Raw genomic sequence first — 18,620 nt, 5'->3', positions numbered from 1 at the left:
ATGACCCAGTTCCCAAGGTATTGTGTCGAATCTTCCCGATTGTCTGGAATATACAAACAAAAAATGCATTTTTGCAATTAAAAAAAAAAGGCAGATTATTCCAATACGATCTTATCACCTTATCTTCAGTAGTTGAGATAGTGTTTACATGGCGGTTTCTTATCTCAAGAATTTTAACAATTCTTTTATTTATCCTGCTTCCCCAAAGTGGCACCTTTTCTGAGTGATTTGCCCTCTATCTTATCATGTAATCTAATCATCGCTATCGGTTTTAGTATGACTTAACTTCCTCCATAATTACAGCTTTGCTTGAAGGGTGTTGCATTGCTGTAAGTGCATTTACCCGCCATTATCTACCAAGAAGCAAACAAAAAAAGAGAAAAGAACGCTCCCAGAGAGGCGTACTTTTCTCTCTCTTCCATCTCTCGGGTGCTTGTTGATTGTTTCTCTCTCTCTCTCTCTTTCATCAGAGCGAACGAGAGTGAAAGTTCACTCGCTTTACGCGCTCATCTGTCAAACGGGAGCCGACGGGCGCATGTAGGACGATGCGTGTTCGTCTAGAGCTGCTGCAGCTAGGCAAAAGCAATTGTTTCCAGTGGCTGTGGTAAACGATAAATTAGTATTAAATTACTCAAATTTACACAACGAGGCGTGGAACTACTGAAGTGATCCTAGGCCGTTGGTTAACCACCACCGGCATAGCATCAAGCACTCAAGTCCCGAAACGACAACCCGCATGCGCGCCTGTACACGCACACACAACATAGCACAGAGCATAAGAAACGCATGCCGTACGGTGCCGCGGGATGTTTGCTATGCAGCTGTGAGAACGCGACTGAGTGCGCGGGGGAGCGCGTTCGCGTGTACCGCGAGAGCCCTCATCAGCTGGGCGAGCGAAGCGAGTTTGAGCACAGACACAGAGAGAGAGAGAGAGAGAGAGACAAGTGGCGAGCATTCCGCGACCTTGCAACGTCCTTCTCTTGACACTTTGGGGTTTTGGTACACGGGCGAATGGTATCGACGGCGGCCCGACACGGGCCCGACCACTACTGCTCTGGCGCTTTCACAGGGGGCCGCGATTGATCTGGGGAGTCTTTGCCAAAGCGACGTCCGCAGCGGAACATCTTTCGAGTGCCTCCTTCGTGTCCAGGGTGCCACGCTGCCACCGAAAAAAAACACACACCCACACACAGTCACAGCACAGTACAGCAGCGGACATTCCCTGTGGCCGCTAGCGTGCAGTACGCGAGCAGCGTAGACACAGCGCTTGGTTGGAAGTGGTCATCCCAAAAATCTTTTGGCAAGAGCAGGAGCTCCTCCTCCCTGCCCAAAAAACGCTTCCCAAAGAGCCGAAAGACCCTTCTTTGGGGTCGATCATCGGTTTCGGCAACGACCACCACGGACAACCCGTGTAGCACCCACAACCGGTAAGTGTCTTATCATCCCAGCAGGACTTCTACGTGTGCCGTGTCCGTACCAAGCCGAAAGGTTCTCGGTTCAGTTTCATTTCTCGATCCAAGTGGCCGACGATTGATTGCATCAGAGCAGGCAGAGGTGAATTAGTTTTGGTTCGCGTTCCGTCAGCCACACACACACACACACGCAGACCACGTGCTGCTCGAGTGTGATGTCCTCGCCAGGGGGATGATGATTGTGGCAAATTGTAACATTGTGTCGTCGTCGTTGGCGCGCAAATTGAACGAATCTTTTTTAAAGTGCCCTCACAGTGCCTGTGTGTTTGTGTGTGTGTGTGTGTGAAAATGTAACGGTACCAATACCATCACTGTAGATTCGTCTAAGCTCGCAGGACCTTCCCAGGCTGTTGGTGTAATATCAGTCCCACGCATTCCGTTGTCTTGTGACCTCTTTCGAGCAGTGGAAGGACAAAGTTGTGTCTGCGTTTGTATGCGTGTGTGCGTGTGTGTTTCTTTCTTGAACATTCCTCAGAACAACCTTTTAATCTTTTCTCTTCTCCTTCTTCATTCGCTAGGAACATTGGTGTGCTACATAGGGCTACTTCGATCACACAAACACACTCACCAACGACAGCACCCTTGGGCTGTACGCGCACCTTTCTGGAAGGATAGCATCGCACGGCTATCCTCTGTCACAGGAAAGGTTTGCGTTAGCCACCGTCCACCGGGGGACGGCAGAAGCATCTCGTTCGCGCGTCTCTGTACTCAAGAGGCTCACCAGATTGCTGCGCCCCCTTGTTCCGGGATCGCCCTTGGGTTCCGCGGATGATCGTTATGGTGCGGTTGTGTCGTGTGGTTCGTTGGGGACGAATGATCCTCCGTTGATCCGGTCAGTGAGTGTGTGCTGCCGATGGTGCTAAAGTGTTAATTCTTCAACAGCTAAAGCAGAGAAAAACGGTGAAACACAGTGGAGTGGTTGGTGGAGGTGCTCGGAAGATAGATACGAATAGCCGAAGTAGTGTGTAGTGTGTGTGTGTGTGTAATATTGTGCACAACAGGAGCGAAAAGTGAGAAATTGTTTGAAAAAAAAAATCAGCAGAGCAAAATTAAAGCATCAACCAATCCTCCGCCGGAACCCTTCGAAAGTGCACTAAGGGAAATTGTCGTTCGTTTTGGTGGTCAAAACATCGCTATACACACACACATACATAAAGCTTCGCTTTTCGGTCCCATCCACTTGCCACGGAGCATCATATCGTTGTCATACGCTTTTTTGGCCTTTCTTCGTGCACGTCCCCGCCATCCCGCTTACACTAAAATCCTTCGTCCTTGGTGCTGTACCCGAGTGTGTGTGCGTGTTGCTGCTACATTGTTCCAGTGCGGTGTCATTAGTGTCGTTTCTTCCAAATCTTGTATAATGCCCATAGCCTTATAGTGTTATTATTCATCTTCCGTGTGTCTGTGTGTGCGTCCTGTGCATTCTGCAACGTCATCAAACGAAGTGCATAGGCACTTTGTGCTCACTGAGCAGTGTACGACGCCGCTGTTCGTAGTGGAACCGTGTCTGTCATCGACACGCCAAACGCAGCCGGCCCCCGAGTGGCGCCCACTTTGGCGACGACAGCGTCCTGCACCACCAGCGGCCGACTACGACTACGACCAGCACAACTCTACCGCAGACTGCTGCGGCACAGCGCGAACACTACGACCCACGAACTCACGAACGACCCTGACCGGGGGTTTTGCAGTCGAGCAGCTGATCCGGCATCTGTTTGGCGCCGATCAGCCCACCATCATCGTCACGGTGACAGCGATCGTTATTGGACTGCTTATAGAGCTACGGTAAGCGGTGGGACACTTTATTTCGTGGGGGGTGGAGGGGGATGTTTTCTTTTTCGGTAACGACGCATGCGCCCGCACACCACATGCTTGGAGCGATCGTTCGCGCGCTCGTTCGCCACAATCATCAGTATGACCTCCAACTGAACTCTCTCTCTTCCAGACGGGCGGGATCGATTGAATAACTTTACTTTCTTCGTCTGATATTGACCATTTTGATGATAGGTTGCTTCTTCTCCAATTCTATGCGTCTTGCAATCGTAACAGATGCCCAATCGATAAACTCTTGTGAAGATATTGGAGCAGTTAACAAGCTGAAAGGAATATTGAGTCCATTGGTCACGTTTTAAAGAACGAATGATATGATATAATATACCTCACAGGAAATCAATGTGTTTGATGTAATCGATGAGAGTCGTCTCTAAAGATTACGAAACATTAAAATAAATCCAGATACAGTGCACATTCAGTAACCCTCATGTTAGCGCAATGAGCTATGCAATTAGTTTATGAACTCCATATTACAGAATGAACTCGTATACTAGAATTAGTGCAGGCTAGGAACTATTAGAGATAGGATAATGAATTTTAAGATAAATTCCTACTATGCTGAAACTCCGTGTGTTGAACATCTCTTGTCAGAGCTATGAGCACCTCACATGATTCAGTACAGATTATTGAACAAAATTTTGATGTGCTTCCTAAAAACCAAATCCTGTTTTTCGTTTGGTTGATAAGTTAATTGTTTTTTTTTTTAAATTCATCTTATCGTTTTACGGAGAAAAGTGATGCATTTTAAATTAGATAAATGTTTATCATTTTAATTTGATATCGATATCGATTTCTATCATCGAATACGTGGAATTACCAAAATTCCTGCAGGTGATTACAGTCTGCTTCCCAGATGCGCGGTTTAAGCGTTCCGCGTAAGGCATCCGCGTAAGTTGAATTTATCATTTTTCTGCAAAATATACTTGCCTAATGATTTTTTTTATCAATAATTTAGTGATTAGTTGGTATTTTTGTTTAAATTGACTAATGCTATACTGTTGACTAGTGTACTGTACTGTTTCATTGTGTACTAAATTTGACTTTTTTTGTATTTTTTGAATGTTTATTAAATTTACATAAAATTTCATGCAAATTCTTGAACAAATTTGCACAAAACGGTTCAATTTTCTGGCAAAAATTGTTAATTCAATTTACATTACGTTCTTCGAATGAGTTTCTGTAAATTTTTTTTCCATAAGAAATATCATTAAGCAAAATTTTGAAAACGGGTCCGTTACAATTCAACAAACCCACCACCAACAGTAAACCCAAAAACAACGATTTTTGGCCAAAATGTACCTCCAACGCACCCATTGTGTAAATAATACAGTGCGAGCACTGTATTTTTGTGATTTTAACGCGCGCCTTGAAAAGCAATTTCGCTCGCCGCATTGGAAAATGCAAAACAAACACGAACGCCCAGGATCTGTACGGAAAACAGCTTCTTTTTCAACATCCTGAGATCGCCCTTTCACCAACACAAACAAACGCATTTCATTTTTCTTCATTTTTGAAGCGAACACTTCTACTTTGCAACTCCCCCCTCTTACCCGGCATTTCCTTACGTTGACACTACTACACAGTAAATGTGTTCCCTGTGCCTGTGTGTGTGTGTATGTTATTAATGTAAATGCTGTTAAAAATAAGCATCGCCAATCGAATCCAATGGTGGTCCTGCTGTCGGTCACCAGACGCTGACGATCGCGACGATCACGATGCACGCGGGAGAGTTGCTGTGTTCGGCACGGTGTTTACATTGGTGTACGCGGTGGTTTTCCATTGCCAAATAGACTTACTGAATGCTTCCACCCTTCCCCTCCCCCCCCACCTCTTTTCCCCCCTTTTACCTAATTCACGAAGTATTGAAATGGTTCACCTGATCTGTTGTCACCTTCCTGTTAGTGTTGGTACGATCATCTTGGTCGAGCACGATCGTAACCATCGTAAACATTGTCCGCAAGGGAGTGGGTGTACTAACTGCTCGCCCACCCTCCATCCCCCCCTCCCTCACCCCCCCCTGAGAAAGTTAGGATCGCGCACAGGTAGATGATCATGGTCAAATGTCACGATCAGGTGATGATTGACGCTACTGCGGCGAAACACTTGCGGCATTTGGGGGCCATTGGCCGAGCCCTTCACCTGCAATACATCCCCCCCCACAGCTGATCCCATGCCCACCCACTCGTTCACTTTTAATAGCTCCTCTTGCTGGCGGACTGAATTGAACACCTCTGCCTGTGTCTGCCCCCAGACAGTCTGAGAGGGAACGTTTTTGGGGCGCGATAAATTACGCCGCACCCGCGGCCCAGCCTGTTGGAAACATGGCGCCGCCGTGTTGTCGAGGCAGGGAAGGCAAGTCGTCAGCTGATCGGTTAATTGATCCCGGATCAGTCACACACACACAGACATCTTCTCACGTGCAGTTTAACGTAAAATGGTTGAACGCTCGTTGTGCCCAACGTTGCGGTTGGAATGCGCTCAAATGCTAAAACTATATCCGCACGTCTTGCTATAATTAAAAGCGGGATTTTATTTTAAAAAAAGCCAATCGATTTAATCAGCCCACATGGCGCGGCAACGCTTATTATCGTCGAATTGCTATCATTATGATCGTGCCCCCTTCGGTTCTTTACCCTTTTGCCGAATGCAATTGACACACCCCATTCGACACGGTTCGGTTTTCGTCGATGCAAAAGCGCACCGTCACATATGGTCATATAAACGTGTCCCTGTCCCTGCCGGAGAGACGGGCGGGCGCGGAAGTGCATGATGATACACGGTACTGGGCGGGAGAAGAAAAAAAAAGAAAGCAGAAGGCGGCAACGCAACAATATATATCTTTTGACGCGCGCGCGTCCTCCGCACTCCAACCTCTTCTGCTCCCATGAATGGTGGCGGTGGACGAAAAGGAATGTCATTTGAAGGTGACCACGGCACGGTCGGCACGCTCCGGAATATTTTGTGCTGTGTTTTCTGCACCTACCTTCCGCTTCCTTCCATTGCCGTTTTCCAACCCGTCTTGCAGTTACAGTTAATTGGACTGGTGCATTAACTTCAGTACTTGGGAGGCCTTTCGCTTACATCATTTTTCAGCTACAAAATGTATGAATTTCCTTATAAAATATTACCAAACTATTTCATTTTTGTATTCATAAGGAACGTTCCAAAATGGACGTATTGCTTAAAAAAGGCCGCCTTTCTATTGTAAAACTAACAACAACAACAAAATCTATTAAATACGCTGGAGTTACTTTTATATGCGATTGAGGCGTCGTTTCAGGCATATTGAGCCTATTGAGCTTCAATTTGGCAAATCTCCGGCTGCCCTTGACCGTGGCTGTGCCGAAAATGTTAAATTTCATAAATTGATAAATTAGTTCCAAATTGAGGGGGCGGGCGGGGGGGGGGGGGGGGTGTGAGCGATAAAAGTGGGGAGCAGCAACGGAACTTCGCACGAACACCAGGCGTCTCCATGTCGCCTTTGCTTTGACGACAATGTTAACTTTCATTCGATCCGGTCGCGTTTAAAACCTTCTTAAATTGATGTTTTACTTTTTGTTTGACAATTTTTCAATGTAAAATACATAAATATATAACAACAAACCAATCAAATTCAAGTAAATCTGTCCAATTAAACCTATTTAAGCATATTTTATTGGTTTAAAATCGAACTCTTTGTCTGCTGTGTTATTCCGTAGGATTAAAAGACGCATTTGTGCAAAAGTTCCATTTTCCAAGAACGCGTTATTATTAAATGCATGGTCCTTTCGCACCGGATCGACTGTGAAGGTTAGTGTGATAACAATCTGCCGATCCCGATGCAATCTAGGCTGAATCGACGAGTGAATCATTTCCCTGGCGCTTTGCAATCTCCGCAGCTTTCAAAACAGCTTGACAGAGACAGCAAAAAAAATGACCTTTTAACACTTTAAAATGATTTTGGTTTTTTTATTTTGCTTTACTTTTTCTTATTATTTTTGCTTTCGCAAACCTCTCTCTCTTCCTTCCTGAACATTGAATTCTGGTAATTAATCCACTGGTGGCGCTTGGTGTACAACTTTACAGCAGGCGGACCCGCACACACGCATCAATTGCTCCTCCATCAGCTGTGTGTTATCTGCCACCCCGTACCAGATGTATGTTGGTAAACATTGTGCTAACGAATCTCCGCCACCACACGAACGCGACGCTTGCCACGGAGCCGCCACGGAAAGCCGCGTGAATCCGCCTGCATCCTCCGATAACGCTACGACGGCTCTGTTGCTCTCTCTCTCTCTGTTATTGTTTACAACATTTGGTTTTGTGCGACTGATAGGCGGCGGAGTGGACCGGATCGTTTCGGTGCAACGGTTCTCGGTCTTCGTTCGATGTGTGTGTGTGTGTGTGTGTGTGTGTGTGTGTATTCCCGTTGATTAGGAACGGGCAGTGTGTGTGTGAGAGAGAGAAGGAGAGAATGCAACGGTGATGCACGGTGTAATTGATGCAATCGGTATCGGTAGCGCCCGGGCAAAGAGCAAAGCTCTGGCGGTGGTGGTGCTGGAGGAATAGTTGTAGCTTCTTTTGCAGCTTGTTGGTACGATTTACGATTAGCGTATACACGTGGGTGATGCATGCACCGCTCATGAGCAGCTTGTTAATTATGGGATAGTTTATACCTCTAATCAAGCTAATGCTTTTACACACCCAAAACTGTCTGACGGTTGTTAGTGGACGGAGTTTTAAAGATCAAAGGGGATGATATGTTTCTTAATCCAATTTTTTGTAGCAGATTATTCAGAATTTCCTTCTGCGATGGTCAAATGGCATGGCACAACAACGTGTGGCAACCGTTTTGCATCGCACCATGGGGAATTAGTGTGAATTAGTCCGGCCTAGATGGTGCTATTATCACCAGTATAGTGTACATACTACTTTGAAATGAAAATAGTCGTCTGTGAGGCGCTGTAAGGTCTTAAACAATGCTAAGATCAGTTATTTATTCTGTAAAGTTCATCCCTTTAGATGTTTCAAAGTAGTTTATTACTAAGTTGGAGTGGAAATAGCATTGGAAAGCATGGAAAAAGTGGATCTTTTGGATGTTTTGTCAAGGTTTTCTGAGCGTAGAAGATCATACTTCTTAAAGTCATCGTTACCTTTATGGGTCCTTACTATCTTTCTCTATCTCTCCTCTCTCTCTCTGTAAAGATAACTTTCTAAGCTTGTTTTATCCGTTCATTCTAATTGGTTATAATTTACCTTTTGTAAGGTGTTCTCTATCTCTCCATTATTCTCTGTATTTGAATTATCTTTAATTGAAGATCAGTTCCTAATCAGTACCTAAAGCATTTCTATTCTACTGTACTACCTTGTAGATAGCATTCTGTAATTTAAATGGAATATCCTTCTCGACATAATTTTTATAATCGCTGCCAGCTTCCATTTTTGTTTATAGACATCGATCTCCTATTATTCTTCGTCACTATTGTTGTATTTCGAATGCACTCCCGGTGATTTATCCACAGTTCCCGTTTTATCCATAGTCCAGTTGGACGGGAATTCAATCCCGTTTGCCTCCTGCGAGACGCCAAAACGTTTATCTATTAAACCATTGACAAGGTCCCAGAGAGCATCCTTACTGGTGTTGGGAAATAAGAATGCTAAAAGGAATACTACAGTGAACCCTCTCTTATTTGACACCTCTCCAATTTGAGAAACCTCTCTTATTTGAACATTTTTCACAGTCCCTTGATTTCCAGTACATTTTTGTCCCTCTAATATGGAAAACCTCTCAAATCTGTATCCCTCTTATTTGTGTATGGTGTTGCCATGGTTATTGAAAGATGTATGCTCCTATGTATGTTTCCTATAGCAACAGTTAAGGTTGCATACTAAATATTCTGTCTCTTTCTTGTTTGTATGGACCATTCATTCACTTTCAACCTCTGTAATTTGAAAACCCCTCTAATTCGACAGTCCCATCGCCTCTCAAATAAGAGAGAGTTGACTGTATATGGGAATCGAATCTCCCAGGCACATTCCCAAACTCGATCGAATTCGGGAATGATCATAGCGATTGAAAAATGACATAAAATTGTGGTTTCCTTGGATGTTTTTTGAACATTTTGCCATTTTCTACGCAACACTGAGCAAGATACTCATGAAATAAATTAAAGCAACTGCGGTATCTAGGCAACGGCAACTATCGTTCCTCTTCGATCTTCGTGTTTGGGAAAGTGGCTGTCCGAATCCCAATCCCACTTTGGAGCAACGATTAGCGCATTTATAGTTGCTCAATGGGATTCTCCCAACAATTTGCAATAAATCCTACAGGATCAATTAGCTATTGGAATTCCAATGAAATCCAGCAATTGAAACTTAATCGAATTCGAATCGCTTTGGAATCTTTCCGAGATTCAATTCCTTCCATCGGGATGTGATACGATCTTTTGAATTGAATCTTCGATTCTTCCGAATCCTGACACTCCCAACACTAATTCTTCCCTTGTCTAATGCTTCTACTCAAAGTTTGTCCAACACAAACTGACTCAAACTACTGTTGATCGTTACCGTTTAATATTACATCTCCGTAACTAATTACTGAAATACTTCCAATGCTCAAGCTACCTTACTGTCTCTCATGATGAGGTTAGACACCACCAAACCCGTGGTCTGCCAGCTGTCTGGCAGTGGAGGCATAGTTTTGTGTCTGCGGGCGAACTCATTTACCAAGTTAATCATGTTACATCCCATACTTTATGCCTTCATATTCAATAAAGCATATTCGGACCGTTCGGAACGCTAACACAATGCATCATTGAAACTCGTCTATAATTAAATTGTAACAACACCACGCACGCACCATTTTCAAACATTCTATTAGAGTTGTTGCTCTCCCTCTCCCTCTCTCTCTCTCTCTCTCTCTCTTTCTCTCTCTCTCGATAGAAATTACTATTATCGTTTGAATCTGACACCGACAAACACCACGTTGCTAGCGTGTCCGTCCCACCGTGTGTGTCGTTTGAAATCGGTATCATCTAATCACACCACACACAAACACACACGCTCGCGCCACTCGACATTGACATTCGTCTTTATTTTTGGGATTACAACAACGATGACCACGGCAACATTGCTGCTACTTTGCTCATTGATGGTCCCAAAACCATCCTTCCCGTGTCGTGTGTACACCGTTGGCGGAATCAATGGCACCAATGCTTGCTGCGACTGTTGTTTGTGTCTTTCGATTCGACCGCACTCCTTTCCTACCTTTTTTGCAAACACAACGGCAGCCACCACAGCATGCTGCGTGACATCTCCGCACTCGAAAAAGGCATGTTTGGTTTCGCATTCGCACATTTCGATGGTGTGGTGGTGGTCCCTTGCGTCTTTCTCTCCTGCCGCCACGTTCGCGTCGGGTTTGAAGCTAAGAATAGTAGAGAAATAGTATCGCGTTCGAAAGCATTTTCGGTCTCAACCGGATTTTCTAACCCCCTTTCCTACCCTTTTGGGGAGCAGGGGCGGGGGGGTTTTCGGTTTTTTCACGATGTTGTATCCTTGTTTTCCTACTCTCCTTCTACTCACCACTTACCTCCGGTTGGTTTGTTAGTTCGGTGGTACCACGCGCGCGCCACCATCTTGTCCTTCAAAGTAACACTTTCCCTGGGTGGCGTGACGCGACCGTGTCTGGTGTCGGTCGGAGAAGAAGGAGTCAGCTGGCGTTTCCTCAGTTTACGCAACCTCTTACGAACACAACAACTACACTAAAGGCCGGGCTACATTGATCGTACTCGCACGCGTAATTTTGATTTTCACTAGCGCATCTGGCGGCGGCTGGTGGAAGCTTTTTTTGGTCGTCGGGGGAAGGGTCGTGCCGGATCTCAAATTTAAGTAGTTTTTTAACCGTTTTTCGATGCGAAAACGACTGGAATACTTGCACAACATATTCATCTATCAATTGCATAGCTTTTTCAGACCAGTTGAAGTAAAAAACAATGAAAAATAACGTATTTTCTGGAGCATCCCCAAATTGTTTGGCAAAATGCTTCGGTCAGCCGCCGCCAGATGCGCTAGTGAAAATCGAAATTACACTTGCGAGTACGATCAATGTAGCCCGGCCTTAAAGGCCGGGCTACATTGACCGTACTCTCTGGTGTAATTTTGATTTTCACTAGCGCATCTGGCGGCGGCTGACCGAAGCTTTTTTTGGTCGTCGAGGGAATGGTCGTGCCGGATCTCAAAATTAAGTTGTTTTTCCATCGTTTTTTGATGCGAAAATGGATGGAATGCGTGCAAGACATGTGCATCTACCTTTTACAAAACTTTTCTCATCCAAATTAAGTAAAAAACATGGAAAAATTACATATTTTCTGAAGCGGCTTCAATTTGTTTACCAAATTGCTTCCGACAGCCGCCGCCAGATGCGCTAGTGAAAATCGAAATTACACTACGGAGTACGATCAATGTAGCCCGGCCTTAACACCGTGATAATGCCATCCAATAGTGAGCCTGTGCGTCTGTGTGTGCATGTGTCGGAATATAGTTTTAATTATCCTTTCGATTTATTCCTTTCCAGATTACATGAAGCTTGGTCACTCTACGCCTGGGGGTGGATCATTTTGATCAGGTTTTTATTGCTTCCTTTTTGTCTCTATTTTTTCGAGTTTCTTTGTTTTGTTGTTATTGTTTTTTTGTTGCTTTTTTGTGTAAAAAATATTCTTCTGTTTGTTTTTTTTTTATTTTCTCTTGTTCGCTTTTTTATTGCTGTTGTCTACTTTCTTTTGTTGTCGCTTTATTTATCTGTTTTATTTTTTATTTTCTGTAAATTGTTTATATCGCTTTCTTTATTCATTTACGAGTTTACTTATTGTTAAACTTACACATTGCTTTTTTGCTTCTTTTTAAATTCAATTCACACAAATTCTGGCACAAAAAACATGTAAACAAACAATGTTTTTTTTTTATTTATGTTTCTTATCGAACTGCTTATTATACTTCATAAGCATCGTGAAACACAAAACAGACAATTCACTTTTTTTACATAAAAGTTGTCCCGGAAGCTTTTTCGCTTTCCTAATACACCTTCACTCTGCTGATCGAGCCTATCACTATCATAAACATTCGCCCTCATTTGGCCGCCCTCTCCCCCCTTCGTCCCATCGATCGTGTTCACCGTTGCTTCGCATGTCCCATTTGTGCAAGGAAAAAGGACGCGCGTGTACGTTACGCGGCGCCACACAACAAGTATTTATAGAAAGAATCCGCAACCGAAAGCATCGTCGTGTACGATAAAATAGATGCGGATGATGACCACGTTCGAAAGCCGTGGCTTTTTAATCGAATTTTTTGGTATCGCTCTTAGGGGGTTTGCTTTTTAAAGTGCACTGAAGGTGATAACGGTGTCTTGAATCCCCTCAAAACAATAAAAAGTGCAATTCAACTAGCTCTTTGTTGTAATGGATCACTTAAAAAGGGAGACAAACAGGCTCGTTCGCATCGAAAGTGACGCGCATACAAAGAGAGAGAGAGATGCGTCAATGCGATACCGATCCAAAACGGGGAAGCATTTCCCCCATTGGGGATCGCGAGATCGAGCGCAATTTAATTCATCAACCTCGTGATATTCACCACTTGCCCGCCAGCCCAGCAGCCCCACATGATGGAGGCCGAGACATATGGGAAGGTAGCGGAGAAACATGCGTCACTGGCGCAGAGACAGGGCCAGAAGGAGACCATACGTCCGTTTTCGTGCCATAAATAAATTTAATTGAATGTAGAAAAGGCAAAATAAAAAAAAAAACCTGTGTGTGTGTGTGTGGCGCTGGTGCGTTCAACCGTCGGCGGGTGCGCCGTTGAAAATATTGCGCAAAAGTGCTTTCTTCGTTTTCCCTCTCTCTCTCTCTCTCTTACAAAAATATTTTGAGAGGTTTCGATCAAAGAAAGGAAGATGGCAAGAAGGATCCCATTTCGGCAAATATTTGGATGCTTTGCCTGATTTACCATCAATTTGTGTTCCTGCAATCCCAGAGTCCAATCGATGATCGTCCAATGGTCGTCTGGCCGGACACTTGAGTGCCAAATTGCCCCAAAATTTCGCCAAGAAGTGGATGAAAAATATCCGTACATACTGTTCCCCAGTAATTGCCACTCCATACTCCTCATACTGCTTATCGCTATCGCGTTCGAGTTCCATCGGCTAAAAATATCAGTTGTTAACCTTTCATTAAGGCATCTGGTGTATTTCCATTCCATTTTGTGTGGCTAACAGCTTCATCCTTTTGGGCAGTACAGATGCCTGGAACATTTATTCTTGGACATACCTTATCCGGAACAGTGTAGTACCTAGTTAATTTGCTCCCGATTGCCCGATTCAGTACTCATATGGTTTCCCTCCATGTCTCGATCTGCTCTTCTTCCTCGAACACAGAAACTGCCTTGCTTCCATGACCACACCGGGCGATCCGTCTGCGACTGGACCTGACAGACCGTGCGGGATCACCGCACTGCTCCCGATCGGTATGTCTTGCCGGAGCCGTGCCGAAGCCTTCGCCCGGAGCTTGCAGTCACGCCTACGAAATCTTGGCTCCCAGGTAAGGACTGCATTAGTGTTGGGTTGCATTCATCCATAGGAATCTTCGTTGCGATGAGTGATTTGAATCTCGAATCGAATCTCTAAAGATTAATGAATCATCTCCATGATTCATGCATATCTAAAGACTCGTGAATCTCCAAGCCTCGCATGAATCTAGCAAAACAAATTATCTGGTTCGAAGAAGTCTCGAAATTCTACATACGATGGTGCACAGGACCACGTAGGTTGATACGCCAAGAAGAAGAATAATAAGAAGCTCAAGCTCTATGAATCTTTGGAGATGTATGAATCGCTTGAGATTCGGGAAACTTTCGAGATATATGATTCTTTTGAGATTCATAAATCTTTCTAACCAAGATTCATATTCATAGAATCATTTCAAAGATTCATGGATCTGAATCTGATTTACCCAACACTAGACTGCATGGATAGCTCCCGCATCCCCCTCCCCTCTCTCCCCTGTTTCCTTAATTCTTGCTTGCCAACTTGGTCCGATTCTCAACACCAACACACATCATTATAAACAGCTTCAAAAACACATCACTACCAAGGTGCCTAGATATACTATAGATAGATCCTTAGCTCTTACAGGGTTTTCCAAGTCATTTTCGAATGTAAACATTGTTATTCAAAAATGCATGCAAAATGTTGATCCACATCGATCTGACATTTCATTTCCATCACAATACAATTTTTAATTTCTCCAACATGATTTTCAACACGACTCAAGCTGGAATGAGTTTGACAGTTCTTTGTTATGTGTTGAAAATCAAGTGTTGAAACTGAAATTTCATTTTGAAACAAATAAACCATTTGACAGCGGTTGAAAAAACATCTTGGATGCGGCGAATAACAATGTTTACATTCGAAACTGACTTGGAAAACCTTGTACTTTGGTAGCCATGTTGGATGAGGATTTCTTTGGAGATTGGCAGATAGGGAGTAAGTTGCTAAGGACTTTGTAAAGGCCGGGCTACATTGATCGTACTCTCTGGTGTAATTTTAATTTTCACTAGCGCACCTGGCGGCGGCTGATCGAAGCATTTTTCCAAACAATTTGGAGCGCTTTAGAAAATACGTTAATTTTTCATGTTTTTTACTTAAATCGGAGGAGAAAAGTATTGTAAAACGTAGATACACATGTCTTGCACGCATTGCATCCATTTTTGCAATGGAAAACGATGGAAAAACTACTTAATTTTTAGATCCGGCAGGTCCATTCCCTCGATGACCAAAAAAAGCTTCGACCAGCCGCCGCCAGATGCGCTAGTGAAAATCAAAATTACGCGTGCGAGTACGATCAATGTAGCCCGGCCTTAAGAGTTGCTAACTTTGAACTCCCTAGCTGTCAAATGAAAATTGGCCAAAGTACCAGACGGCAAAGTACCAAAGTACCAGACAGACGGACCGACCTGTAGTAAATTATGAACCTTGATCACTAGCAGCGTTTCCAAGCAGTTTCCATGACACACTAACACCAAACGAACCCTTCCTATTGTAGCTCTTTGGTTCCTTTGAGTACTTACAGTGCTTTGAGTGCTTCGAGTGACATTTTCTAATGTTTCCCCCCTTCTTTTTCTTCTTCTTCTTCTTCTTCTTCTTCCAGGGCAGCACCGGTGATGATGACGATGAGGACGAGAGCCAACTTACGGCAGCGGACGATCGGCACACGGAAAACACCTGGCTGTCGGCGGCAAACACTACCGACCAGACGGGCGTAACGAGCCTTCAGCCGCTACGCTCCCTGGTGGTGCCCAACAGTGCCGAGGCCGATTCCTGCTTCGACTTTGGCCTGGAGGTGGAAAGCCCTAGCTCGCCGGTCGAAGAATGCGAGTACACACGTTTAATCGAAACGGCAACGGCCACACCGACGGGATTGCCCTTGACCACCGCACCAGATGCTAAAGACCCAACGACCGTAGTGCAGCAGCAGCAGCAACAGCAACAAGCACCCGAATCGGGCTACGTTTGTTCCTCTCCCTGCTCTACGCCCCAGGGTTCGGCGGCCAGCAGCCACAGCAGCTCGTCCGACTGTCAGTTCTACGATCCGGACAGCTCCGATCCGGAGCAGCGATCGGTCAATAGCGGTTGCGAGTACTACGACTGCACGATACCGGCACCACCACCGGCTTGCGCATTGCGCACGACCGTGCAGCACCAAACCGTCGAAAGTGCCACCGTGGCCAGCGCTACCTCACCGACCAACCCGTTCACCGCACTGCTTCACTCTAGTCAAACGGCCAACGGGCACGCGGTTCCGGTCGGGGGGTATATTGCGGCCACCGCCGACAGTGACAGCTGCTCCGAATCGTTGCCACCGTCCCAGTCGACCGAATCGAACCACTCGACGTTTACGGGCATGAGCTCGAACTCGAACAGCACGCTGCAGGACGTGACGATGGAACCGCTGGAGGAGGAGGAGGGCGTGCATACGACTTCGGGGACGGATGTGCCGGACAGCCGAACAGCCGTGCTGGGCAACGGGCATGCGATAATGCCGCGCGGCACCGTCGTGATCAATGCGGACACGGAGCTGGAGCGGCTAAGAAGCCACGGCATACAGTACGAGGAGGACATTGAGCCACAGGACGGGCGGGCCGGTGAGCAGCACAGTACTGGCTGCCAGGGTGCCACCACCATCGAGCTGGCGGAGGTGGAGAAAATACTCAAAGATTGTACGACGATCGTGCACAATGATCACGAACAGCAGCAGCAAACGGAACGGAACGATCGCGCCTCGAACCGGTTCAACGACAGCAACGAGTACGACGAGGAGGACGACCGGAAGCACGGTGGGGGCCGCCGGGCGACTATGTCATCCGGCGATGAGGACGAGGAGGAAAGCAAACCGCAACGCATCCGGCGCTGTTCTTCGCTCAAAACGGGTAAAACGCCGCCGGGCACACCGGGCCGGAAGAAGATCGTCCGCTTTGCGGACGTGCTCGGGCTCGATCTGACCGACGTGCGGACGTTCATGGACGAGGTGCCGAAGGTGCCACAGTCCGCGTACGAGGATCTTACCATCGTCACGGCCGCGGAGCAACCGATGCCGGAAATCATTAGCCTCGGGCCGAAGGCGGACCGTGTGCTGGTGCCGCTGTTTCAGCAGCCGGGCGCCCTGCCCTGCTTTCTCGACCGGGTGCGCGAGAAGCAGGTGAATCTGGAGAATGCGGCCGTCACCGATCCGATCACGCTCACCATCACTGGCACGGTGCGCGTGCGCAATCTCGACTTCCACAAGTCGGTGTACGTGCGGTACACGCTGGACAACTGGCGCAGCTACGCCGACCTGCAGGCGGTGTACGCGGAGAACTCGTGCGACGGCTTCTCGGACAAGTTTAGCTTCACGCTGCACGGCAACTCGGTGCAGGTCGGGCAGCGGATCGAGATGGCGATCCGGTTCCACTGCCGGGGGGAGCAGTTCTGGGACAACAACTACGACACCAACTACGTCTTCCAGTGCCTGCCGATCACGCAGCCGACGCCGATGATCGCGAGCCGGCTGCCGCTCGTAGGCAGCACACCGTCCGCCGCCCTCAGCTCCGAGCCGGCCTGGTGTAGCAATTTCTACTAAGCGAAAGAGAGCAAGGATAGTTGAAATTGCAGGACAAAAAGGAAGGAATATCTTTGTGCCATCCCGTCGCACAAACGCGACACAAAAATGGATCGGCTACCGATCGGGCTCGTCGGGTCGTAGAGTATTATAGAGCAAAGAAGCAAAGAGCAGAGAGGAATTTAAAACAAAAAACAGAAAAACAAATAATTCAAATTTTTATCACATCGATCGAGCGAGGACACAATCCCCCCTCCCTACCGACCGAAAATTAATATACTCACCGACAGAGACACACTCTTAGCAACAAAGTACCAAAGTTAGGAAGTGAACAAAAAAAGCAAATACGACACAAAAACAGACACAACAAAATAGTGTGCTTAGGGTAGGAACAAAAAAATGAAAGCAAAAATAAAATGTGAAAAATGAAATTAAGTAAAAAAAAGTAGAGAAAAAGCACGAAAGTAAACCTCACCACTGGACTCGAAGTTTTTAGTAAAGTATTGAGTTCAAAGGAATACAAATTTTCCTCAAACAATCAAACACACACAAAAACACGTGCGTAGCCGAAGGCAATCCCCCCCTATTAAAGAAAGCTTTAGTAGTGTTAAACTCAGTTCCCAGATGAGACAAATCTTAGTGAAAAAGGAAAAAAAAAAAAAACAAAAGCTGAATCGAACAAAAAATGGATATCGAGAGAGCGAGAGCGAGAGGGAGAGAAAGAGGAAAAAATAAGAAATGTTACACAAATGTTATGTTTGCGAAAGTTTATGTTTAGTAGCGTAATAGTAGTGGTAGTAGTGGAAGTGCTACTAATTGTACATAAATAACGAAAAAGGGACGAAGAAGCAAAGTGCATAGTGTTGTAAGGTTCACACGATATCTCACCCCGAAATAATTCACACGACCACCAATTGAACGGGAAGGGAAGGAAGCAGAAGGCGAAAGAAAAACAGACCATATTGTACGCTGAAACAGAGGGAAAGCAAAGGACGGAGGCACTAGCGAAGCGATACACTGTTTTCCAGGAGTTCTCATAGCTGTGCGGCACTTTATTGACTCTTTCTTACTAGAAATGAACTCAATGTAATAGGAATTTGACTCTATAGCATCCTTGTTGGACAAATCCAATCGGAATCTCCAAGGAGCCTGTCCCAAAAAGGATGCCATAGGGTCCAATTTCCAACGTATGAAG

At 45.7% G+C, this 18,620-nt stretch overlaps 1 protein-coding gene across 2 annotated transcripts; it reads left to right on the top strand.

Moving 5' to 3' along the window:
* The first annotated feature begins 1,324 nt into the window (after nt 1-1,324).
* Nucleotides 1,325-17,753, top strand: LOC120953062 (glycogen-binding subunit 76A). Of its 2 annotated transcripts, XM_049607549.1 has the most exons (6): nt 1,325-1,427; nt 1,991-2,482; nt 2,918-3,257; nt 11,857-11,907; nt 13,708-13,870; nt 15,479-17,753. In XM_049607549.1, coding segments are annotated over exons 2-6 (2,523 nt in total). In that variant the 5' UTR covers nt 1,325-1,427; nt 1,991-2,481; the 3' UTR covers nt 17,447-17,753. The 2 variants fall into 2 exon arrangements, with proteins under 2 accessions (XP_049463506.1, XP_049463507.1); XM_049607550.1 differs by lacking the exon at nt 11,857-11,907.
* The last annotated feature ends 867 nt before the right edge of the window (nt 17,754-18,620 follow it).

This window comes from Anopheles coluzzii, chromosome 2 (genome assembly GCF_943734685.1).
Source record: "Anopheles coluzzii chromosome 2, AcolN3, whole genome shotgun sequence".
In the NCBI taxonomy this organism is placed as follows: domain Eukaryota; kingdom Metazoa; phylum Arthropoda; class Insecta; order Diptera; family Culicidae; genus Anopheles; species Anopheles coluzzii.
The sequence above is the reverse complement of the archived record's forward strand: the minus strand, read 5'-3'. Positions and strand labels throughout refer to the sequence as shown.